Source organism: Pecten maximus, chromosome 18 (assembly GCF_902652985.1).
Source record: "Pecten maximus chromosome 18, xPecMax1.1, whole genome shotgun sequence".
Lineage (NCBI taxonomy): Eukaryota > Metazoa > Mollusca > Bivalvia > Pectinida > Pectinidae > Pecten > Pecten maximus.
Genome location: NC_047032.1, coordinates 861003 through 887574, shown reverse-complemented (window position 1 = coordinate 887574; position 26572 = coordinate 861003). Strand labels below are relative to the sequence as shown.

Here is a 26572-nt window from a genome sequence, read left to right as displayed (position 1 = left end):
GTACTGTTTTTATTTATCGTTATATTGCCAGTACTGTTTTTATTTATCGTTATATTGCCAGTACTGTTTTTATTTATCGTTATATTGCCAGTACTGTTTTTATTTATCGTTATATTGCCAGTAACTGTTTTTATTTATCGTTATATTGCCAGTACTGTTTTTATTTATCGTTATATTGCCAGTACTGTTTTTATTTATCGTTATATTGCCAGTACTGTTTTTATTTATCGTTATATTGCCAGTACTGTTTTTATTTATCGTTATATTGCCAGTACTGTTTTTATTTATCGTTATATTGCCAGTACTGTTTTATTTATCGTTATATTGCCAGTACTGTTTTTATTTATCGTTATATTACCAGTACTGTTTTTATTTATCGTTATATTGCCAGTACTGTTTTTATTTATCGTTATATTGCCAGTACTGTTTTTATTTATCGTTATATTACCAGTACTGTTTTTATTTATCGTTATATTGCCAGTACTGTTTTTATTTATCGTTATATTGCCAGTACTGTTTTTATTTATCGTTATATTACCAGTACTGTTTTTATTTATCGTTATATTGCCAGTACTGTTTTTATTTATCGTTATATTGCCAGAACTGTTTTTATTTATCGTTATATTGCCAGTACTGTTTTTATTTATCGTTATATTACCAGTACTGTTTAGTTTATCGTTATATTACCAGTACTGTTTTTATTTATCGTTATATTACCAGTACTGTTTTTATTTATCGTTATATTGCCAGTACTGTTTATTGCCAGAACTGTTTTTATTTATCGTTATATTGCCAGAACTGTTTTTATTTATCGTTATATTGCCAGTACTGTTTTTGTTTATCGTTATATTGCCAGTACTGTTTTTATTTATCGTTATATTACCAGTACTGTTTTTATTTATCGTTATATTACCAGTACTGTTTTTATTTATCGTTATATTGCCAGTACTGTTTTTATTTATCGTTATATTGCCAGAACTGTATTTATTTATCGTTATATTACCAGTACTGTTTTTATTTATCGTTATATTACCAGTACTGTTTTTATTTATCGTTATATTACCAGTACTGTTTTATTTATCGTTATATTACCAGTACTGTTTTTATTTATCGTTATATTACCAGTACTGTTTTTATTTATCGTTATATTACCAGTACTGTATTTATTTATCGTTATATTACCAGTACTGTTTTTATTTATCGTTATATTACCAGTACTGTTTTTATTTATCGTTATATTACCAGTACTGTTTTGTTTATCGTTATATTACCAGTACTGTTTTTATTTATCGTTATATTACCAGTACTGTTTTTATCTATCGTTATATTACCAGTACTGTTTTTATTTATCGTTATATTACCAGTACTGTTTTTATTTATCGTTATATTACCAGTACTGTTTTGTTTATCGTTATATTACCAGAACTGTTTTTATTTATCGTTATATTACCAGTACTGTTTTGTTTATCGTTATATTGCCAGTACTGTTTTTATTTATCGTTATATTGCCAGTACTGTTTTTATTTATCGTTATATTGCCAGTACTGTTTTTATTTATCGTTATATTACCAGAACTGTTTTTATTTATCGTTATATTGCCAGTACTGTTTTTATTTATCGTTATATTACCAGTACTGTTTTTATTTATCGTTATATTACCAGTACTGTTTTTATTTATCGTTATATTGCCAGTACTGTTTTTATTTATCGTTATATTACCAGAACTGTTTTTATTTATCGTTATATTGCCAGAACTGTTTTTATTTATCGTTATATTGCCAGTACTGTTTTTATTTATCGTTATATTACCAGAACTGTTTTTATTTATCGTTATATTGCCAGTACTGTTTTTATTTATCGTTATATTACCAGTACTGTTTTTATTTATCGTTATATTACCAGTACTGTTTTTATTTATCGTTATATTGCCAGTACTGTTTTTGTTTATCGTTATATTGTTACATTACAATACCAGAACGATTTGTTTACCATTCTTGCATGGAAACATTGACCTTTGAACTTGCGTATGAAAATATGACAGGGTACGTATTTACAATGTTTTGTTTACATACTTTTATAGTTACAAGTTTTTATTTTAATTGAAACTTTATTTATCGTTATACCAGTACATGATATTCGTTCAGCCGACTTTGTTGTATTTCGATTACAGTAAATCGTTTTCCTTTTATTATCGTAAACCTCGTTTTAATGATTTGCCTACGAACGTTAAGAGTATTTATTACGAATTCCAGCTGTTTTAACGTTTTTGAGACAATCGTATTCCAGTACTGTTTAATCGAAACGTACGTTTATTCACGTTATCACACTACAGTCTTCGGTCTTTTTTTTTGTTACCTCGTTAACGGTATGAACTGTTTTATTAAATAACAAACGTTTTATTTACCTGTTTAATGTATATTCAGATGTTTTACGTATTAAAGTTTAATCGTATCAAATGTTTTATTGTTATTATATGTTTATTATCGATATAAGACGAACGTTTTTACCGCGTTTTTTTGTAACGTCACGTTGGTTTTCGTATATTGTACAATTTAAGTTACAAAGGGTTATTTTTTAATTTGAAAACTTAACTTTATAATCGGTTGCCTATACCAGTGGTCCACGAGTAGATAGCTGTCGTTCCGAGCCGCCGGCCCTTTGCCCTCCTGTAACTGTGTGCGATCAACCGTCAAAACATGTCGTTCCTTTCGGGAGCATTGATCACGACACACCTTCAGTTTCTATGGATGTTGGCCTAAGAACGGCATCACAGAGTCAAACATCCATATCTAACACTTCCAGCTGTTTAAACTCTGGGTTGATGACCAACAGCGTATTCCACGGGTGCACATTTAACTTCGGAAAACTGTAAACTCCTCAATGATCACACGTGTCAGCGGCTGAGCGGGTAGCGAGTGCTTCGGTCGCGGTTTGTTTTCTGTTACTCTCGATGAACGCGTGATGAAATGTTTCTTAAAATGAAAAAAACACGCTTTATTTACCATTGTTAAATGTATAAAAATAGCATGTTTGACAATATTAAATATGATAATCTATCAAAATGTTTTTGTTATTTATGTTAATATCATAATAAAAAACAGAACTATTTTTTACCGCGGAAAAAAAGTCTCAATTTGTTGTGAAGCGTCACGATTGGTTGTTCTAATAATTGACTCCTCCCACTATGTCCGACTTTTATATGATTTTTTTTATTTACAAAGAAAAAATATTGTAATCACAAAGACTTATAGAAACAACATCCGTAAGTGTAAATATAGGGATTTGATTTCACTTTTATGTTAACCATGCTTTTATGGAGCAATTCCTCTAAGAATATATTTTATGGGGCGCTATTCTTAGAGGAATTGCTCCATAAAAGCATGGTTAACATAAAAGTGAAATCAAATCCCTATATATTGTCAGTACTATTACTTGGTTACGTTATATTGCCAGTACTATTATTTGGTTACGTTATATTGTCAGTACTGTGGCTTGGTGACATTATGTTGTCATAACTGTTACTTGGTGACGTTATAGTGTCGGTACTGTGGCTTGATGACGTCATAATGTCAGTACTGCGGCTTGTTGACGTCATAATGTCAGTACTGTTGCTTGGTGACGTCATATTGTCAGTACTGTTGCTTGGTGACGTTATATTGTCAGTACTGTTGCTTGGTGACGTTATATTGTCAGTACTGTGGCTTGATGACGTCATAATGTCAGTACTGCGGCTTGTTGACGTCATGACGTCAGTACTGTTGCTTGGTGACATTATATTGTCAGTACTGTGACTTGTTGACGTTATATTGTCAGTACTGTGGCTTGGTGACGTTATATTATCAGTACTGTGACTTGTTGACGTTATATTGTCAGTATTTTGACTTGGTGACGTTATATTGTCAGTACTATGGCTTGGTGACGTAATATTGTCATAACTGTTACTTGGTGACATTATATTGTCATAACTGTTACTTGGTGACATTATATTGTCAGTACTGTGGCTTGTTGACGTTATATTGTCAGTATTTTGACTTGGTGACATTATATTGTCAGTACTGTGGCCTGGTGACGTTAAAGTATCAGTACTGTGGCTTGGTGACGTGGCTTGGTAACGTTATATTGTCAATACTTTTGATCTATGTCGTTATATTGGAATTGTTTATATCTTCCTTTTGATGATAGGCGTAACGCATTGTTTTCTTTACGGTAGACGTAACACATTGTTTTCTTTACGGTACACGTAACACATTATTTTCTTTACGGTAGACGTAACACATTGTTTTCTTTACGGTAGACGTAACACGTTGTTTTCTTTACGGTAGACATAACACATTGTTTTCTTTACGGTAGACGTAACACATTGTTTTCTTTACGGTAGACGTAACACATTGTTTTCTTTACGGTAGACGTAACACGTTGTTTTCTTTACAGTAGACGTAACACATTGTTTTCTTTACGGTAGACGTAACACATTGTTTTCTTTACGGTAGACGTAACACATTGTTTTCTTTACGGTAGACGTAACACATTGTTTTCTTTACGGTAGACATAACACATTGTTTTCTTTACGGTAGACGTAACACGTTGTTTTCTTTACGGTCGTCGTAACACATTGTTTTCTTTACGGTAGACTTAACACATTGTTTTCTTTACGGTAGACTTAACACGTTGTTGTCTTTACGGTAGACGTAACACATTGTTTTCTTTACGGTAGACGGAACACATTGTTTTCTTTACGGTAGACTTAACACGTTATTTTCTTTACGATTGTTTGCTTTACGGTAGTCGTAACACATTGTTTTCTTTACGATTGTTTTCTTTACGGTAGACGTAACACATTGTTTTCTTTACGGTAGTCGTAACACATTGTTTTCTTTACGATTGTTTGCTTTACGGTAGACGTAACACATTGTTTTCTTTACGGTAGACGTAACACGTTGTTTTCTTTACGGTAGACTTAACACATTGTTTTCTTTACGGTAGACGTAACACATTGTTTTCTTTACGGTAGACGTAACACATTGTTTTCTTTACGGTAGTCGTAACACATTGTTTTCTTTACGATTGTTTGCTTTACGGTAGACGTAACACATTGTTTTCTTTACGATTGTTTGCTTTACGGTAGACGTAACACATTGTTTTCTTTACGGTAGACGTAACACATTGTTTTCTTTACGGTAGTCGTAACACATTGTTTTCTTTACGATTGTTTGCTTTACGGTAGTCGTAACACATTGTTTTCTTTACGATTGTTTGCTTTACGGTAGACGTAACACATTGTTTTCTTTACGGTAGACGTAACACATTGTTTTCTTTACGGTAGTCGTAACACATTGTTTTCTTTACGATTGTTTGCTTTACGGTAGACGTAACACATTGTTTTCTTTACGATTGTTTGCTTTACGGTAGACGTAACACATTGTTTTCTTTACGGTAGACGTAACACATTGTTTTCTTTACAGTAGACGTAACAAATTGTTTTCTTTACGGTAGACGTAACACATTGTTTTCTTTACAGTAGACGTAACACATTGTTTTCTTTACGGTAGACGTAACACATTGTTTTCTTTACGGTAGACGTAACACATTGTTTTCTTTACGGTAGACGTAACACATTGTTTTCTTTACGATTGTTTGCTTTACGGTACACGTAACACATTGTTTTCTTTACGGTAGACGGAACACATTGTTTTCTTTACGGTAGACGTAACACATTGTTTTCTTTACGGTACACGTAACACATTGTTTTCTTTACGGTAGACGTAACACATTGTTTTCTTTACAGTAGACGTAACACATTGTTTTCTTTACGGTAGACGTAACACGTTGTTTTCTTTACGGTAGACGTAACACATTGTTTTCTTTACAGTAGACGTAACAAATTGTTTTCTTTACGGTAGACGTAACACATTGTTTTCTTTACGGTAGACGTAACAAATTGTTTTCTTTACGGTAGACGTAACACATTGTTTTCTTTACAGTAGACGTAACAAATTGTTTTCTTTACGGTAGACGTAACACATTGTTTTCTTTACAGTAGACGTAACACATTGTTTTCTTTACGGTAGACGTAACACATTGTTTTCTTTACGATTGTTTTCTTTACGGTACACGTAACACATTTTTGTCTTTACGGTAGACGTAACACATTGTTTTCTTTACGGTAGTCGTAACAAATTGTTTTCTTTACGGTAGACGTAACACATTGTTTTCTTTACGGTAGACGTAACACATTGTTTTCTTTACGATTGTTTTCTTTACGGTACACGTAACACATTGTTTTCTTCACGGTACACGTAACACATTGTTTTCGTTACGATTGTTTTCTTTACGGTACACGTAACACATCGTTTTCTTTACGGTAGACGTAACGCATTGTTTTCTTTACGGTAGACGTAACACATCGTTTTCTTTACGGTACACGTAACACATCGTTTTCTTTACGGTAGACGTAACGCATTGTTTTCTTTACGGTAGACTTAACACATTATTTTCTTTACGGTAGACGTAACACATTGTTTTCTTTACGGTAGACGTAACAAATTGTTTTCTTTACGGTAGACGTAACACATCGTTTTCTTTACGGTACACGTAACACATCGTTTTCTTTACGGTACACGTAACACATTGTTTTCTTTACGGTAGACGTAACGCATTGTTTTCTTTACGGTAGACGTAACACATCGTTTTCTTTACGGTAGACGTAACACATTGTTTTCTTTACGGTAGACGTAACGCATTGTTTTCTTTACGGTAGACGTAACACATCGTTTTCTTTACGGTACACGTAACACATTGTTTTCTTTACGGTAGACGTAACGCATTGTTTTCTTTACGGTAGACGTAACACGTTGTTTTCTTTACGGTAGACGTAACACATTGTTTTCTTTACGATTGTTTTCTTTACGGTAGACGTAACACATTGTTTTCTTTACGGTAGACGTAACACATTGTTTTCTTTACGATTGTTTTCTTTACGGTAGACGTAACACATTGTTTTCTTTACGGTAGACGTAACACATTGTTTTCTTTACGATTGTTTTCTTTACGGTAGACGTAACACATTGTTTTCTTTACGGTAGCCGTTACACATTGTTTTTTTTTACGGTAGCCGGAACAAATTGTTTTCCTTACGATTGTTTTCTTTACGGTAGAGGTAACACGTTGTTTTCTTTACGGTAGACGGAACACATTGTTTTCTTTACGGTAGACGTTACACATTTTTGTCTTTACGGTACACGTAACACATTGTTTTCGTTACGGTACACGTAACACATCTATATGTTTTACCTAAAGAAATCATTTCTGATCTATAGCGGGAATGTGTACGAATCATGCTGTCGCGAAGTCCCTCCAGACACGGTTGGCTAATGATCCTATGTAAGTAAACATATATCTAAAATTAAATCTTAGTTTGTTTTGACAGGTATAGATCGTTTGTAAGTACATGTAAATAACAATTCAAAAATGAAATTCTGTTGTTGTGTACTTGAAACCATTCTGTGATGAATTCTGTAAATTCTACATTTTGTCAATAATCATGTGATACTATTAGGTACTCATTAAAATTATTCCAACTTTTATTTTAATATTTAGGTTTCTTTTGATTTTAATTTGCTACATTTTGTAAGAAGGCTCATTTGTCTGAATACAGAAATCAGGATTGTGTATGGTTATAGTTTCTTGATTAAGATTCCATATCAAATGAAAATTCACGATCAATTTCTCTAATAAACCTTCCAGACTACTCGAGATGTAGTTTGGTTAACGTTTTGTTTATTGATACACCTTTTAGGCTGGTCCTGAATAGGATGGCGTCACAGAACGGGTCGGTCAACTTGGGCTTGGTAACGTTGTGACTTTTCATATCATGATGTTAATTTCTTTAAAAAGAGAGAGAGAGACAAACAAATAGATAGAGAAATATTCTATAAATAGATAACTCCATTGAAAGTAAAATGATATAAATGTCTTTTCGTGTATAATATGAAAGTTACCGTTCCCCACCAAAATCAGTTGATTGTAACTATACCCGATAGTCCAGCATTCAACATTACTGTTTTTTAACACTTTTACCAAATTGAGTAACTATGTCCTGTGCATGTAAATAGACATACGTCATTATTTAATTTGTATGTAACATGGATCATTATATATGTAAAACATGTCAAATTAGTTCAAACATCAAAAGAAACGTACTAATTTCTCTCTCAGGGATTTCCAAACTTCGCCCCTCCGAACCACATCGTCCAGGCCCTCAGTGAAGCGGCGACAGGAAACAATCACATGTTACATCATTACACCAGGCCCTACGTAAGTACACCGGGCCCTACGTAAGTACACCAGGCCCTACGTAAGTACATCAGGCCTTACGTAAGTACACCAGGCCCTACGTAAGTACATCAGGCCTTACGTAAGTACATCAGGCCCTACGTAAGTACACCGGGCCCTACGTAAGTACACCAGGCCCTACGTAAGTACATCAGGCCTTACGTAAGTACATCAGGCCTTACGTAAGTACATCAGGCCTTACGTAAGTACATCAGGCCCTACGTAAGTACACCAGGCCCTACGTAAGTACACCAGGCCATACGTAAGTACACCAGGCCCTACGTAAGTACACCAGGCCCTACGTAAGTACACCAGGCCATACGTAATTACACCAGGTCCTACGTAATTACACCAGGCCCTACGTAAGTACACCAGGCCATACGTAAGTACACAAGGTCCTACGTAAGTACACCAGGCCCTAAGTAATTACACAAGGCCATACGTAAGTACACAAGGCCCTACGTAAGTACATCAGGCCCTAAGTAAGTACACCAGGCCCTACGTAAGTACATCAGGCCCTACGTAGGTACACTACGTAATTACACCGGGCCCTAAGTAAGTACACAAGGCCCTACGTAAGTACACAAGGCCCTACGTAAGTACATCAGGCCTTACGTAAGTACACCAGGCCCTAAGTAAGTACACAAGGCCCTACGTAAGTACATCAGGCCCTACGTAAGTACATCAGGCCCTACGTAAGTACACCAGGTCCTACGTTAGTACACCAGGCCCTACGTAATTACACCAGGCCCTACGTAAGTACACAAGGCCCTACGTAAGTACACAAGGCCCTACGTAAGTACACCAGGCCCTACGTAATTACACCAGGCCCTACGTAAGTACACCAGGCCCTACGTAAGTACACCAGGCCCTAAGTAAGTACATCAGGTCCTACGTAAGTACATCAGGCCCTACGTAAGTACATCAGGTCCTACGTAAGTACATCAGGCCCTACGTAAGTACATCAGGTCCTACGTAAGTACACCAGGCCCTACGTAATTACACCAGGCCCTACGTAAGTACATCAGGTCCTACGTAAGTACATCAGGCCCTACGTAAGTACATCAGGCCCTACGTAAGTACACAAGGCCCTACGTAAGTACACCGGGCCCTAAGTAATTACACCAGGCCCTAAGTAATTACACCAGGCCCTAAGTAAGTACACAAGGCCCTACGTAAGTACATCAGGCCCTACGTAAGTACACAAGGCCCTACGTAAGTACACCGGGCCCTAAGTAAGTACACCAGGCCCTACGTAAGTACACCAGGCCCTAAGTAAGTACACAAGGCCCTACGTAAGTACATCAGGCCCTACGTAAGTACACAAGGCCCTACGTAAGTACACAAGGCCCTACGTAAGTACACCAGGCCCTACGTAATTACACCAGGCCCTAAGTAAGTACACAAGGCCCTACGTAAGTACATCAGGCCCTAAGTAATTACACCAGGCCCTAAGTAATTACACCAGGCCCTACGTAAGTACACCAGGCCCTAAGTAAGTACACCAGGCCCTACGTAAGTACATCAGGCCCTAAGTAATTACACCAGGCCCTACGTAAGTACACCAGGCCCTAAGTAAGTACACCAGGCCCTAAGTAATTACACCAGGCCCTAAGTAATTACACCAGGCCCTACGTAAGTACACCAGGCCCTACGTAAGTACACAAGGTCCTACGTAATTACATCAGGCCCTACGTAAGTACACCAGGCCCTACGTAAGTACATCAGGTCCTACGTAAGTACATCAGGCCCTACGTAAGTACATCAGGCCCTACGTAAGTACATCAGGCCCTAAGTAATTACACCAGGCCCTAAGTAATTACACCAGGTCCTACGTAATTACACCAGGTCCTACGTAATTACACCAGGTCCGACGTAAGTACACCAGGCCCTAAGTAATTACACCAGGTCCTACGTAAGTACATCAAGCCCTACGTAAGTACACAAGGCCCTAAGTAATTACACCAGGTCCTACGTAAGTACACAAGGTCCTACGTAAGTACATCAGGCCCTACGTAAGTACACAAGGCCCTACGTAAGTACATCAGGCCCTGTGCAATTACACCAGGCCCTACGTAAGTACACAATGCCCAACGTAAGTACACAATGCCCAACGTAAGTACACAATGCCCAACGTAAGTACACAATGCCCTACTTAAGTACACCAGGCCCTACGTAAGTACACAAGGCCCTAAGTAATTACACCAGGTCCTACGTAAGTACACAAGGTCCTACGTAAGTACATCAGGCCCTACGTAAGTACACAAGGCCCTACGTAAGTACATCAGGCCCTGTGTAATTACACCAGGCCCTACGTAAGTACACAATGCCCAACGTAAGTACACAATGCCCAACGTAAGTACACAATGCCCAACGTAAGTACACAATGCCCTACTTAAGTACACCAGGCCCTACGTAAGTACACAATGCCCTACTTAAGTACATCAGGTCCTACGTAATTACACAAGGCCCTACTTAAGTACACCAGGCCCTACGTAAGTACACAAGGCCCTACGCAATTACACCAGGCCCTACGTAGGTACACTACGTAATTACACCGGGCCCTACGTAATTACACCAGGCCCTACGTAGGTACACTACGTAATTACACCGGGCCCTACGTAATTACACCGGGCCCTACGTAAGTACACAAGGCCCTACGTAAGTACACCAGGCCCTACGTAGGTACACTACGTATTTACACCGGGCCCTACGTAATTACACCAGGCCCTACGTAGGTACACTACGTAATTACACCGGGCCCTACGTAATTACACCGGGCCCTACGTAAGTACATCAGGTCCTACGTACGTACACTACGTAATTACGCCGGGCCCTACGTAATTACACCAGGTCCTTCGTAGGTACACTACGTAATTACGCCGGGCCCTACGTAATTACACCAGGTCCTACGTAATTACACCAGGCCCTACGTAAGTACACAAGGCCCTACGTAATCACTGTATCGTAATACATTATTAAAACAGGCCCCACGTAAGTATTAAAACACAGATAATGCCGGCATTAAGGCAATAAGACCAGGTACACAGCAGTGATAAGCGTCTTCTCTATTATCGACACACCCACCGTTAACATAGCAAACTAACAGAACCACAAACATATCAACAAACATCGGATTCATATCGCACAAGGAAACACAATTCTAAATTATATTATAACGTCTTCACTAAAACGTCAACCTTAATCTCTCTAACCACTGTCAAACTTGGTAATGTTGTCAACCTTAATCTCTCGAAACGCTGTGACACGCGGTAATGTTGTTTTTTATCAATCTTAATCTCTCGATTACTTATGCAGTAATTTCTGGCCATGTTTTGTATATACTAGGGTCATTTTCATTTCTGGCCATGTTTTGTATATACTAGGGTCATCCTCGTCTAGTGAATATCCTAGCTAATGTGTACTCGAAGCTTCTATCCATCACTTTGGACCCGTCTGACCATATATTGACCACTATAGGAGCATTCCAGGGTTTATCATCGATCTGCCAAAGCATCATCTACCCTGGAGATGAGGTAAGTAAAGGAAGTACTTATACTAAGTCATTGGAGTGGTGTCATTTTGATGTTTCTCCCATCACGCATGAAGTAGGAAGCATACTTTTTGATGAAGCTGACCTGTTTCAATGTCTTTTTTCACAAATCGAAGCGTATGATGCTAGTAAGTGTAGATTCAATATACTTATTGAAAAGCATACAGTTAAATTCTGGTTACCAGAGGCCAAGTCTTATCCCCGAGACGAAACAATCCTCAGCCCTGAAACATTATTATTATTATTATTATTTTTTTTTACAAAAATCGTTTTCAACCATGATTATTAATACATCGAATGCTTCATGCCGCGTAGATTTAACACATACCGGTATATATGTCGTGTAGATTTAACACATACCGGTATATATGTGTCGTGTAGATTTAACACATACCGGTATATATGTCGTGTAGATTTAACACATACCGGTATATATGTGTCGTGTAGATTTAACACATACCGGTATATATGTCGTGTAGATTTAACACATACCGGTATATATGTGTCGTGTAGATTTAACACATACCGGTATATGTGTCGTGTAGATTTAACACATACCGGTATATATGTGTCGTGTAGATTTAACACATACCGGTATATATGTGTCGTGTAGATTTAACACATACCGGTATATGTGTCGTGTAGATTTAACACATACCGGTATATGTGTCGTGTAGATTTAACACATACCGGTATATATGTCGTGTAGATTTAACACATACCGGTATATATGTCGTGTAGATTTAACACATACCGGTATATATGTGTCGTGTAGATTTAACACATACCGGTATATATGTGTCGTGTAGATTTAACACATACCGGTATATATGTGTCGTGTAGATTTAACACATACCGGTATATATGTGTCGTGTAGATTTAACACATACCGGTATATATGTCGTGTAGATTTAACACATACCGGTATATATGTGTCGTGTAGATTTAACACATACCGGTATATATGTCGTGTAGATTTAACACATACCGGTATATATGTCGTGTAGATTTAACACATACCGGTATATGTGTCGTGTAGATTTAACACATACCGGTATATATGTGTCGTGTAGATTTAACACATACCGGTATATGTGTCGTGTAGATTTAACACATACCGGTATATATGTGTCGTGTAGATTTAACACATACCGGTATATATGCCTATATGTTGTAGGTTATCCTGCTGGAGCCTTTCTATTCCCCGTACAAGAACATGTTGGAGATGCGAGGAGCGGTGCCTGTGTATGTCCCATTGCGCCCTGTGAGTTATATAGGCGGGTGTATCACATAAAATACATTTCACATAGTGTGCAATAGTATTACAATCAATACCCTGGTACTTCAATCATACGGAAATGAAAAGTGAATGAACAAATTGTTGTTTCTCCTAAAAGCTTTACCATATCTACATCGGCCATTCAACTATAGATACCTGTTATTGACATGCCTGCAGTTTTTACATTAGCCAGTTTAACCAAGCATACCTGTTATTGATAACTAAACATTCCTCTAATTGACATGCCTGAAGTTTATAATCAGTCAATTTAATTAACCATACCTGTTATTGATAACTAAACATTCCTCTAATTGACATGCATGAAGTTTATAATCAGTCAATTTAATTAAACATACCTGTTATTGATAACTAAACATTCCTCTAATTGACATGCATGAAGTTTATAATCAGTCAATTTAAGTAAACATACCTGTTATTGATAACTAAACATTCCTCTAATTGACATGCATGAAGTTTATAATCAGTCAATTTAATTAAACATACCTGTTATTGATAACTAAACATACCTGTTATTGACATGCCTGAGGCTATCCAATGCGTTTTGGTCACCAGTATGACGACGGCAGTGGTCAGAGCAGTGCTAACTGGGTATTTGATAAGAAAGAGCTGGAGAGTGCTGTCACAGACAAAACTAAAGCGATTTTCCTGAATACGCCAATGAATCCACTTGGGAAGGTAAGTTAAAAACAAAATGTCTGCCTTTTAAGATAAGATCAGTTTGCATTGAACATTTTTAATATTTCCCTTCCTGTAATTTACTCCCAGGCGTTGACAAGCGGGGGAATATGGGTCAATTGACTGAAATTCGTCTTCTTACAACCAAGATGTTGTAAAACTGAACACTCATCATTGATGGAGGGGTCTTAAGGTGCTAAAATTCTAAATGAATTTCATGACCATGGGGTATCATATTTTTCCTGATATTGACTTACATCCATGTATTTATCAACCTTTACACGGTTGTTATATTAACCCTGATATAACTTATCTTTACATGACGTTAATCGGTTGTTATATTAACCCTGATATAACTTATCTTTACATGACGTTAATCGGTTGTTATATTAACCCTGATATAACTTATCTTTACATGACGTTAATCGGTTGTTATATTAACCCTGATATAACTTATCTTTACATGACGTCAATCGGTTGTTATATTAACCCTGATATAACTTATCTTTACATGACGTCAATCGGTTGTTATATTAACCCTGATATAACTAATCTTTACATGACGTCAATCGGTTGTTATATTAACCCTGATATAACTAATCTTTACATGACGTCAATCGGTTGTTATATTAACCCTGATATAACTTATCTTTACATGACGTCAATCGGTTGTTATATTAACCCTGATATAACTTATCTTTACATGACGTCAATCGGTTGTTATATTAACCCTGATATAACTTATCTTTACATGACGTCAATCGGTTGTTATATTAACCCTGATATAACTTATCTTTACATGACGTCAATCGGTTGTTATATTAACCCTGATATAACTTATCTTTACATGACGTCAATCGGTTGTTATATTAACCCTGATATAACTAATCTTTACATGACGTCAATCGGTTGTTATATTAACCCTCTGATATAACTAATCTTTACATGACGTCAATCGGTTGTTATATTAACCCTCTGATATAACTAATCTTTACATGACGTCAATCGGTTGTTATATTAACCCTCTGATATAACTAATCTTTACATGACGTTAATCGGTTGTTATATTAACCCTCTGATATAACTAATCTTTACATGACGTCAATCGGTTGTTATATTAACCCTGATATAACTTATCTTTACATGACGTCAATCGGTTGTTATATTAACCCTGATATAACTTATCTTTACATGACGTCAATCGGTTGTTATATTAACCCTGATATAACTTATCTTTACATGACGTCAATCGGTTGTTATATTAACCCTGATATAACTTATCTTTACATGACGTCAATCGGTTGTTATATTAACCCTGATATAACTTATCTTTACATGACGTCAATCGGTTGTTATATTAACCCTGATATAACTTATCTTTACATGACGTCAATCGGTTGTTATATTAACCCTGATATAACTTATCTTTACATGACGTCAATCGGTTGTTATATTAACCCTCTGATATAACTTATCTTTACATGACGTTAATCGGTTGTTATATTAACCCTGATATAACTTATCTTTACATGACATCAATCGGTTGTTATATTAACCCTGATATAACTTATCTTTACATGACGTCAATCGGTTGTTATATTAACCCTGATATAACTTATCTTTACATGACGTCAATCGGTTGTTATATTAACCCTGATATAACTTATCTTTACATGACGTCAATCGGTTGTTATATTAACCCTGATATAACTTATCTTTACATGACGTCAATCGGTTGTTATATTAACCCTGATATAACTTATCTTTACATGACGTTAATCGGTTGTTATATTAACCCTCTGATATAACTTATCTTTACATGATGTCAATCGGTTGTTATATTAACCCTCTGATATAACTTATCTTTACATGACGTCAATCGGTTGTTATATTAACCCTCTGATATAACTTATCTTTACATGACGTCAATCGGTTGTTATATTAACCCTCTGATATAACTTATCTTTACATGACGTCAATCGGTTGTTATATTAACCCTGAAATAACTTATCTTTACATGACGTTAATCAGTTGTTATATCAACCCTCTGATATAACTTATCTTTACATGACGTCAATCGGTTGTTATATTAACCCCCTGATATAACTTATCTTTACATGACGTCAATCGGTTGTTATATTAACCCTCTGATATAACTTATCTTTACATGACGTCAATCGGTTGTTATATTAACCCCCTGATATAACTTATCTTTACATGACATCAATCGGTTGTTATATTAACCCTGATATAACTTATCTTTACATGACGTCAATCGGTTGTTATATTAACCCTCTGATATAACTTATCTTTACATGACGTTAATCGGTTATTATATTAACCCTGATATAACTTATCTTTACATGACGTTAATCAGTTGTTATATTAACCCTCTGATATAACTTATCTTTACATGACGTTAATCGGTTGTTATATTAACCCTGATATAACTTATCTTTACATGACGTCAATCGGTTGTTATATTAACCCTCTGATATAACTTATCTTTACATGACATCAATCGGTTGTTATATTAACCCTGATATAACTTATCTTTACATGACGTTAATCGGTTGTTATATTAACCCTCTGATATAACTAATCTTTACATGACGTCAATTGGTTGTTATATTAACCCTGATATAACTTATCTTTACATGACGTCAATCGGTTGTTATATTAACCCTCTGATATAACTTATCATTACATGACGTCAATCGGTTGTTATATTAACCCTGATATAACTTATCTTTACATGACCTCAATCGGTTGTTATATTAACCCTCTGATATAACTTATCTTTACATGACGTCAATCGGTTGTTATATTAACCCTGATATAACTTATCTTTACATGACGTCAATCGGTTGTTATATTAACCCTGATATAACTTATCTTTACATGACGTTAATCGGTTGTTATATTAACCCGGATATAACTTATCTTTACATGACGTTAATCGGTTGTTATATTAACCCTGATATAACTTATCTTTACATGACGTTAATCGGTTGTTATATTAACCCTGATATAACTTATCTTTACATGACGTTAATCGGTTGTTATATTAACCCTGATATAACTTATCATTACATGACGTCAATCGGCTGTTATATTAACCCCCTGATATAACTTATCTTTACATGACATCAATCGGTTGTTATATTAACCGTCTGATATAACTTATCATTACATGACGTCAATCGGTTGTTATATTAACCCCCTGATATAACTTATCTTTACATGACATCAATCGGTTGTTATATTAACCCTGATATAACTTATCTTTACATGACGTCAATCGGTTGTTATATTAACCCCCTGATATAACTTATCTTTACATGACGTTAATCGGTTGTTATATTAACCCTCTGATATAACTTATCATTACATGACGTCAATCGGTTGTTATATTAACCCTCTGATATAACTTATCTTTACATGACGTCAATCGGTTGTTATATTAACCCTGATATAACTTATCTTTACATGACGTCAATCGGTTGTTATATTAACCCTGATATAACTTATCTTTACATGACGTCAATCGGTTGTTATATTAACCCTCTGATATAACTTATCTTTACATGACGTCAATCGGTTGTTATATTAACCCTCTGATATAACTTGTAACACAGGTATTCAACAAGGAAGAACTCCTAGAAATCTCAGACCTTTGTGTAAAGCATAACTTACTGTGTGTGGCTGACGAAGTCTATGAATGGCTGATTTACGACCGAAAACAACATGTTCGGATAGGTGTGTATTTAATCTACCACTTCCTAGTGTTTTTCTTTCACCATTACCTTTTATCATGTATCTACATTATAATATCTACGTGAATGTAAACATGCTATTTTAAAATCGTGTGAAGTTTGAAATGGTTGATCCTAATTAACATCCCTAGTAGTTCAGTTGTCATTACCGAGAAATGTCCATATTAGGAAAGGCTTATTTCAAGGAAAGGCTTATTTTAAGGAAAGGCTTATTTTAATCAGGTTAACCTTTGATGGACACACGTTATATTTTTAGAATCAGACCTTCCACACACTATCGAACGTAATATAGTGTATTATATTCATTTTTCATAATATGCTTAGTTTTAAGCGAGTTTCGCTCGTAAGAAACTGCAGGCTTATTTCAGGAGTTTTAAGTGAGATTCGCTCGTAAGAAACTGCAGGCTTATTTCCAAGATAGGGTTATTTTTGTGGTTTTCGGGTATTCTTTTTCGGTTATGTTTCCCTTTCGCTTTATCGATTTTGGGTTAGATTTTGTTTACATGCTACCATTCTTTCGAAAATTCTGTAGAACTGTTGTTTTAGGTAAGATATATCAGGTAAACTGTGTGCGGTAGGCCATGGTGTGCTATAGATACATAGCTCGCTGTCTCATCCTAGCCGTGTGATTAATGACAAGCGATCTATTGTAGGTATATCATTATGGTAATGTGAACAGAATCTAAATGAAGGTATTATCTGTTTCCCTCTTTGTTGAAAATTACCATGATTTAATAAAAATAATCTTAAATGGATGAATAAACACAGATAGGAAATTTGAATTTCAAATAAAATGGAATCCATGTTTACATGTTGACCTAACTGTGCTGTACACTTTTATTCCGTATTAATGGTATCAGCACGATTATATAATTTCCTTACAATGATATTTTTTGCCGTTTAGCGAGTTTCCCCAACATGTGGCAGCGCACCATCACCCTGGGAAGTGCGGGGAAGAGTTTTAGTGTGACTGGGTGGAAGGTTGGCTGGTGTATAGGCCCTAAACACCTCATCCAGGTTCTTCAAAACTACCACTTCTCCGCCATTCGGACAAGTCCCACTCTTACTCAGGTAAATGTCGACAACCTGAAAATACGTCAGAAAAAAATGGCGTCCAAAAGGCCAGATTAGAAGTTTCTTAAAAAAAGGCAAACACGGAAGTCATCGAAACAAAGGATGTAATTTTCTAACACAGAAAATCTTTCACGAAACTCCTTACTATAGCCTATTTTTCAGTGTTAGGGTCAGGACCCACCCACCCTTTTCGAATGAGGAAAGTTTAAAAAAAACGCCTATGCCAAACATGTGATTCACAAGTTCCTCATGATAACTCACGAGTCCTAGAAAGATGAAAAAGCTACACGAGGCAGTATGATTAGTTTTGAAGATCTACTGTCTAAATCGCCAAATACATTGAAAGGTACTATATGGCATTGTGGGTTTTTTGTTCAATTTTTACCCAGGATTCAACAGTTGACAATACCTTGTCATTACAATAGACATTGTGTATCTTTTGTTCAATTTTTACCCAGGATACCACAGTTAACAATACCTTGTCATTACAATAGACATTGTGTATCTTTTGTTCAATTTTTACCCAGGATTCAACAGTTGACAATACCTTGTCATTACAATAGACATTGTGTATCTTTTGTTCAATTTTTACCCAGGATACCACAGATAACAATACCTTGTCATTACAATAGGAAGCAGTAGCCGTAGCGCTTGAGAAGGAGCTGCCCATCCTCTACACACCTGAGTCCTACTTCCAAACGTTGTCGAAAGAAATGGAGGGAAAGAGGAATAGACTGTGTAAATACCTTGACAATGCAGGGTTCAAGGCCATTATACCAGACGGAGGTTACTACATTGTAGCAGACATATCGAATATACTACGTAAGTAATACAGAATATTACCTACGTAAGTAATACAGAATATTACCAGGAATTATATAACGGTACCAGACAGAGTGGCTTTTATTTGTGATATATGAGGTATAGTGTAAAATGTATGATGCCATTTTGATAGTGTCCATCATATCATTAAAATCAAATATCAAAACATTAAACGATTATTACTTACACAGGATACCATTGATTTGTTACCTGTCCTCGATTTCATCCCTTTAAACTTCTAAATAGTTTCCTATGACTAATCTCAAACCCAATAATGCGCTTCCCTAAGGAAAGTTCGGAAACAGTGTTTGGAATCCAAAAAGTCGAGCTTCTCAAAGTCTTGTGACCTTTCAGGAACTAATCTACCTTGATGACATGCATTTGTTTTGTTTAAGCGCGTTCTCAAGAGAACAGAGACATATCTGAAGAAGCAACAGACTACAGATTTGCAAAATGGGCAGTTACAGAAAAGGTAAGTAAATACGTAAGATAAAACGTAATACCTATAAATATGGTACAAAAGACATACAGGATATTAACATGTTTCAAAACCATTGAGCTAGCGACAGTAGAGCAAAGATTAATCTGCATCATATAGCTGTTTGTTTCGTCCTTCTACGACTCGTCAGTGTTACTAGGGACATCATACAGCTATTTCTTCCTTCTACGACCCGTCAGTATTACTAGAGACACCATACATGTATTTCTTCTTTCTATGACTCGTCAGAGTTACTACGGACATCATACAGGTACATGTATTTCTTCTTTCTATGACCCGTCAGTGATGCTAGGGACACCATACAGCTATTTCTTCCTTCTACGACCCGTCAGTGTTACTAGGGACACCATACAGCTATTTCTTCCTTCTACGACCTGTCAATGGTTCTATGGACATCATACAGATATTATTTCCTTCTATGACCTGTCAATGGTTATATGGACATCATACAGATATTTCTTCCTTCTACGACCTGTCAGTGTTACTAGGGACAACATACAGATATTTCTTCCTTCTACGACCCGTCAGTGTTACTAGGGACACCATACAGATATTTCTTCCTTCTACGACTCGTCAGTGTTACTAGGGACACCATACAGATATTTCTTCCTTCTACGACCCGTCAGTGTTACTAGGGACAACATACAGATATTTCTTATTTCTACGACCCGTCAGTGTTACTAGGGACATCATACAGATATTTCTTATTTCTACGACTCGTCAGTGTTACTAGGGACACCATACAGATATTTCTTATTCTACGACCCGTCAGTGTTACTAGGGACATCATACAGATATTTCTTATTTCTACGACTCGTCAGTGTTACTAGGGACACCATACAGATATTTCTTCCTTCTATGACCCGTCAGTGTTACTAGGGACAACATACAGATATTTCTTATTTCTACGACCCGTCAGTGTTACTAGGGACGACATACAGATATTTCTTATTTCTACGACTCGTCAGTGTTACTAGGGACACCATACAGATATTTCTTCCTTCTATGACCCGTCAGTGTTACTAGGGACGACATACAGATATTTCTTATTTCTACGACTCGTCAGTGTTACTAGGGACATCATACAGATATTTCTTCCTTCTACGACCCGTCAGTGTTACTAGGGACATCATACAGATATTTCTTCCTTCTATGACCCGTCAGTGTTACTAGGGACATCATACAGATATTTCTTCCTTCTACGACCCGTCAGTGTTACTAGGGACACCATACAGATATTTCTTCCTTCTACGACTCGTCAGTGTTACTAGGGACATCATACAGATATTTCTTCCTTCTACGACCCGTCAGTGTTACTAGGGACATCATACAGATATTTCTTCCTTCTACGACTCGTCAGTGTTACTAGGGACATCATACAGATATTTCTTCCTTCTACGACCCGTCAGTGTTACTAGGGACACCATACAGCTATTTCTTATTTCTACGACTCGTCAGTGTTACTAGAGACACCATACAGCTATTTCTTATTTCTACGACCCGTCAGTGTTACTAGGGACATCATAAAGCTATTTCTTATTTCTATGACCCGTCAGTGTTACTAGAGACACCATACATATATTTCTTCCTTCTACGACTCGTCAGTGTTACTAGGGACACCATAAAGCTATTTCTTATTTCTACGACTCCTCAGTGTTACTAGGGACATCATAAAGCTATTTCTTATTTCTACGACTCGTCGGTGTTACTAGAGAGACCATACAGCTATTTCTTCCTTCTACGACTCGTCAGTGTTACTAGGGACACCATACAGATATTTCTTCCTTCTACGACCCGTCAGTGTTACTAGGGACAACATACAGATATTTCTTATTTCTACGACCCGTCAGTGTTACTAGGGACAACATACAGATATTTCTTATTTCTATGACCCGTCAGTGTTACTAGAGGACATCATACAGATATTTCTTCCTTCTACGACCCGTCAGTGTTACTAGAGACACCATACAGCTATTTCTTATTTCTACGACCCGTCAGTGTTACTAGGGACATCATACAGCTATTTCTTATTTCTACGACTCGTCAGTGTTACTAGAGACACCATACAGCTATTTCTTATTTCTACGACTCGTCAGTGTTACTAGAGACACCATACAGATATTTCTTCCTTCTACGACTCGTCAGTGTTACTAGGGACACCATACAGCTATTTCTTATTTCTACGACTCCGTCAGTGTTACTAGGGACATCATACAGCTATTTCTTATTTCTACGACTCGTCAGTGTTACTAGAGACACCATACAGCTATTTCTTATTTCTACGACTCGTCAGTGTTACTAGAGACACCATACAGCTATTTCTTATTTCTACGACTCGTCAGTGTTACTAGGGACACCATACAGCTATTTCTTATTTCTACGACTCGTCAGTATTACTAGGGACACCATACAGATATTTCTTATTTCTACGACTCGTCAGTGTTACTAGGGACACCATACAGATATTTCTTCCTTCTACGACCCGTCAGTGTTACTAGGGACATCATACAGATATTTCTTCCTTCTACGACCCGTCAGTGTTACTAGGGACATCATAAAGCTATTTCTTATTTCTACGACTCGTCAGTGTTACTAGGGACATCATACAGCTATTTCTTATTTCTACGACTCGTCAGTGTTACTAGGGACATCATACAGATATTTCTTCCTTCTACGACTCGTCAGTGTTACTAGGGACACCATACAGATATTTCTTCCTTCTACGACTCGTCAGTGTTACTAGGGACAACATACAGATATTTCTTATTTCTACGACTCGTCAGTGTTACTAGGGACAACATACAGATATTTCTTATTTCTACGACCCGTCAGTGTTACTAGGGACATCATACAGCTATTTCTTCTTTCTACGACCTGTCAGTGTTACTAGGGACATCATACAGCTATTTCTTATTTCTACGACTCGTCAGTGTTACTAGGGACACCATACAGATATTTCTTCCTTCTACGACCCGTCAGTGTTACTAGGGACAACATACAGATATTTCTTATTTCTACGACCCGTCAGTGTTACTAGGGACACCATACAGATATTTCTTATTTCTACGACTCGTCAGTGTTACTAGGGACACCATACAGCTATTTCTTCCTTCTACGACCCGTCAGTGTTACTAGGGACATCATAAAGCTATTTCTTATTTCTACGACCCGTCAGTGTTACTAGGGACACCATACAGATATTTCTTCTTCTACGACCCGTCAGTGTTACTAGGGACATCATACAGATATTTCTTATTTCTACGACCCGTCAGTGTTACTAGGGACAACATACAGATATTTCTTATTTCTACGACCCGTCAGTGTTACTAGGGACATCATACAGCTATTTCTTCCTTCTGTTACTTGGGGTGTAAGAAGCCTATGAGGCGACGGAGAAAACTCGAAAAGGTCGACAGAAATGGATTGACTGATACATCCTTGTCACTTAACATTGTATCAGATTATATAACACAAATCTAGTTTCAATGTAGACTAATCAGTAAACAAATATAAGTAAACATTCATACAACAATATCCCTCCTTTGATATGCTTTCAGTACCACAGATTGATATCTTCGAATCAAGAATTTCTGCTTCTTAATACATTTGCCACTAATATGATATAAAGCGTTTCATATATTCGCTATTAAAAGATACGGCTGTCATAAATGTATTTTTTTTATTCGCCACTAAAAGACTACAGCCATCATAAATATTATCTTTTATTCGCCACTAAAAGACTACAGCTATCATAAATATGTTCTTTTATTCTTATCAATAGATATCATCGTTTTCCTTTAATTTTACATAGACTCAAAGTAATGTTGTTGTTCAATTTGTTTGATTTCTTTCAGAAACTCTGCGTGCTGCCTATGTCAATATTCTACTCGGAGGCTCACAGATACCTGTGTGAGAAATACGTCCGCATTTGTTTTGTGAAGGTGATTTTTTTAAGTCAATTAAGTTTTTTGGTCAGTTATTGATTTCTAAGTCAATGGTCAAGATTCATACTTTAGTGTGTTTTATCGCTAGTACTTTGAAATGTCATAATAGAGTGTCAGGCTAGAAAGGCGTGGCCGTGTTGTATAGACACGACTTATTAAGTCATGTGATTTGATTCAGTTCAATACCGCTTAGTAGTAGCACACACCGGTACCCTTAACTATCAATATCCATTAAGACGGGTAAACTTTACTGTCAGTATCCATTAAGACGGGTAAACTTTACTGTCAGTATCCATTAAGTCCGGTAAACGTTACTGTCAGTATCCATTAAGACGGGTAAACTTTACTGTCAGTATCCATTAAGGCGGGTAAACTTTACTGTCAGTATCCATTAAGACCGGTTAACTTTACTGTCAGTATCCATTAAGACCGGTAAACTTTACTGTCAGTATCCATTAAGACGGGTAAACTTTACTGTCAGTATCCATTAAGACGGGTAAACTTTACTGTCAGTATCCATTAAGACGGGTAAACTTTACTGTCAGTATCCATTAAGACGGGTAAACTTTACTGTCAGTATCCATTAAGACGGGTAAACTTTACTGTCAGTATCCATTAAGACGGGTAAACTTTACTGTCAGTATCCATTACGTCCGGTAAACTTTACTGTCAGTATCCATTAAGACCGGTAAACTTTACTGTCAGTATCCATTAAGACGGGTAAACCTTACTGTCAGTATCCATTAAGACGGGTAAACTTTACTGTCGGTATCAATTAAGACAGGTAAACTTCACTGTCAGTATCCATTAAGACCGGTAAACTTTACTGTCGGTATCCATTAAGATAGGTAAACTTTACTGTCAGTATCCATTAAGACAGGTAAACTTTACCGTCAGTAACCATTAAGACGGGTAAACTTTACTGTCAGTATCAATTAAGACAGGTAAACTTTACTGTCAGTATCCATTAAGACGGGTAAACTTTACTGTCAGTATCCATTAAGACGGGTAAACTTTACTGTCAGTAACCATTAAGACGGGTAAACTTTACTGTCGGTATCCATTAAGACAGGTAAACTTTACTGTCAGTATCCATTAAGACAGGTAAACTTTACTGTCAGTATCCATTAAGACAGGTAAACTTTACTGTCAGTATTTATTGAGTAATTTGAATTATATAATTTCTGATGCTGCTATTACATTTCATATCCTCGTTTTTCTACGTCAGTTCTATAACCAAATGCTAAGATAATGAAGCTATAATAGCTGGGATTTTGTTTGATTTAAAGATATTTAATTCTGATAAACAAACGGATAGGCCACAAGTTATAACAACTGATAAAATACCTCATATTTACTGTATTGTCCTAATCATAGAGATCCTCATCAGTTTGGTCTGAATCAATTTTGATCGTTTAAGTAATCAATGTTTTGTTCCATATTGTAAAATTATGACATGAAGTAAAAATTTATATCATTAAGAGATAACTTAATAAACCATTTTGATGCAACACTAATAAATCTATTTTTCTAATTATTTATCATATTTGCTATTAATTTTGAGTGATGTTTCTTGATAGTTATGAAATAGTAATAATATGTATTCCTGGAAAGCACGATACAAGCACAGATCACATCGCATACTGAGTGAACAATTCAACATGATTTTATAAATATACATATTACAAATCATGCTTGAATGATTTATAACAGTATAGCATGAAAACTATAAGACACCATTATACATGTAGTTGTCTGTCACGTGACAGTTGGGGTAGAGCTTATTTTCTTTGTGGACCTCTAGTAGATATAGAATCTAGATATTTATCATTATAAACAGTATAGTGTTTATTTTATAGACGGATGATACGTTGGAGAAAGCGAAAGAAATACTAGACGAGTGGTCGGACAGTTGAACAGACAGGAGTGGATGTATACAAACGGAGGCCTCCGTAAACCTGGCGATTCGTAACTTAGATTTAGTTAAAGACTTTAGCTAGTAGAGAGTGACTGAATATTCATAGTAATGACTAGCCAGTGTTAGAAGTAGGTGTGATTCAAATGATAGACGCAAACAGAAATATATTGACATGTATTTTGACAGGACAGGCTTTAGGTTAAACGTGTTACAGTAATAATCACTCAACTTTAAACAGATCGAGTTATACACATATAATCTTTTATCTAACAGATATTTGTAAGTGGATTTAATATTTATTGATGCAAATTTCAATTAATATTAATTAATATTTATAATGATACTGTATATTGGTCTTTCTAATACTAAACATTAACAAGAACCAATTAAAGTTTATCAAGAAATAAAATTTTATAAAGATACAAGTCCTATGACATTTCTACATGTTGTATGAAGCCCATAAATGTTTTCACTTGACAATCTTCTATAATACTGAGGTAAACCACCAACTAATCATGCATTTCATTTTTCTTTTAAATAATTATATTATTCTATTATTTGGAATACATATTATATGGATAAATTGTTTAATGATATAACTTTACTCAATATATCGTGTTATTTTACCACCAGGAATAACTAATCGATAACTGTGCAGGTGTTTCACCAGGAGTAAATTA

The 26572-nt window shown here is 36.0% G+C and overlaps 1 protein-coding gene across 1 annotated transcript in view; it reads left to right on the top strand.

The window, feature by feature from the left end:
* Positions 1 to 26572, top strand: part of LOC117317146 (kynurenine--oxoglutarate transaminase 3-like) — a 31200-nt gene extending 4628 nt beyond the window's left edge. Inside the window, exons 2-13 of the mRNA XM_033871942.1 lie at positions 7317 to 7380; positions 7796 to 7847; positions 8215 to 8313; positions 11718 to 11867; positions 13062 to 13148; positions 13737 to 13859; positions 17498 to 17618; positions 18540 to 18706; positions 19342 to 19531; positions 19927 to 20003; positions 23885 to 23971; positions 25834 to 26572. Coding sequence (XP_033727833.1) covers positions 7322 to 7380; positions 7796 to 7847; positions 8215 to 8313; positions 11718 to 11867; positions 13062 to 13148; positions 13737 to 13859; positions 17498 to 17618; positions 18540 to 18706; positions 19342 to 19531; positions 19927 to 20003; positions 23885 to 23971; positions 25834 to 25890 — 1269 coding nt within the window. The 5' untranslated portion in view covers positions 7317 to 7321 and the 3' untranslated portion in view covers positions 25891 to 26572. The remainder of the gene's footprint in view (positions 1 to 7316; positions 7381 to 7795; positions 7848 to 8214; positions 8314 to 11717; positions 11868 to 13061; positions 13149 to 13736; positions 13860 to 17497; positions 17619 to 18539; positions 18707 to 19341; positions 19532 to 19926; positions 20004 to 23884; positions 23972 to 25833) is intronic.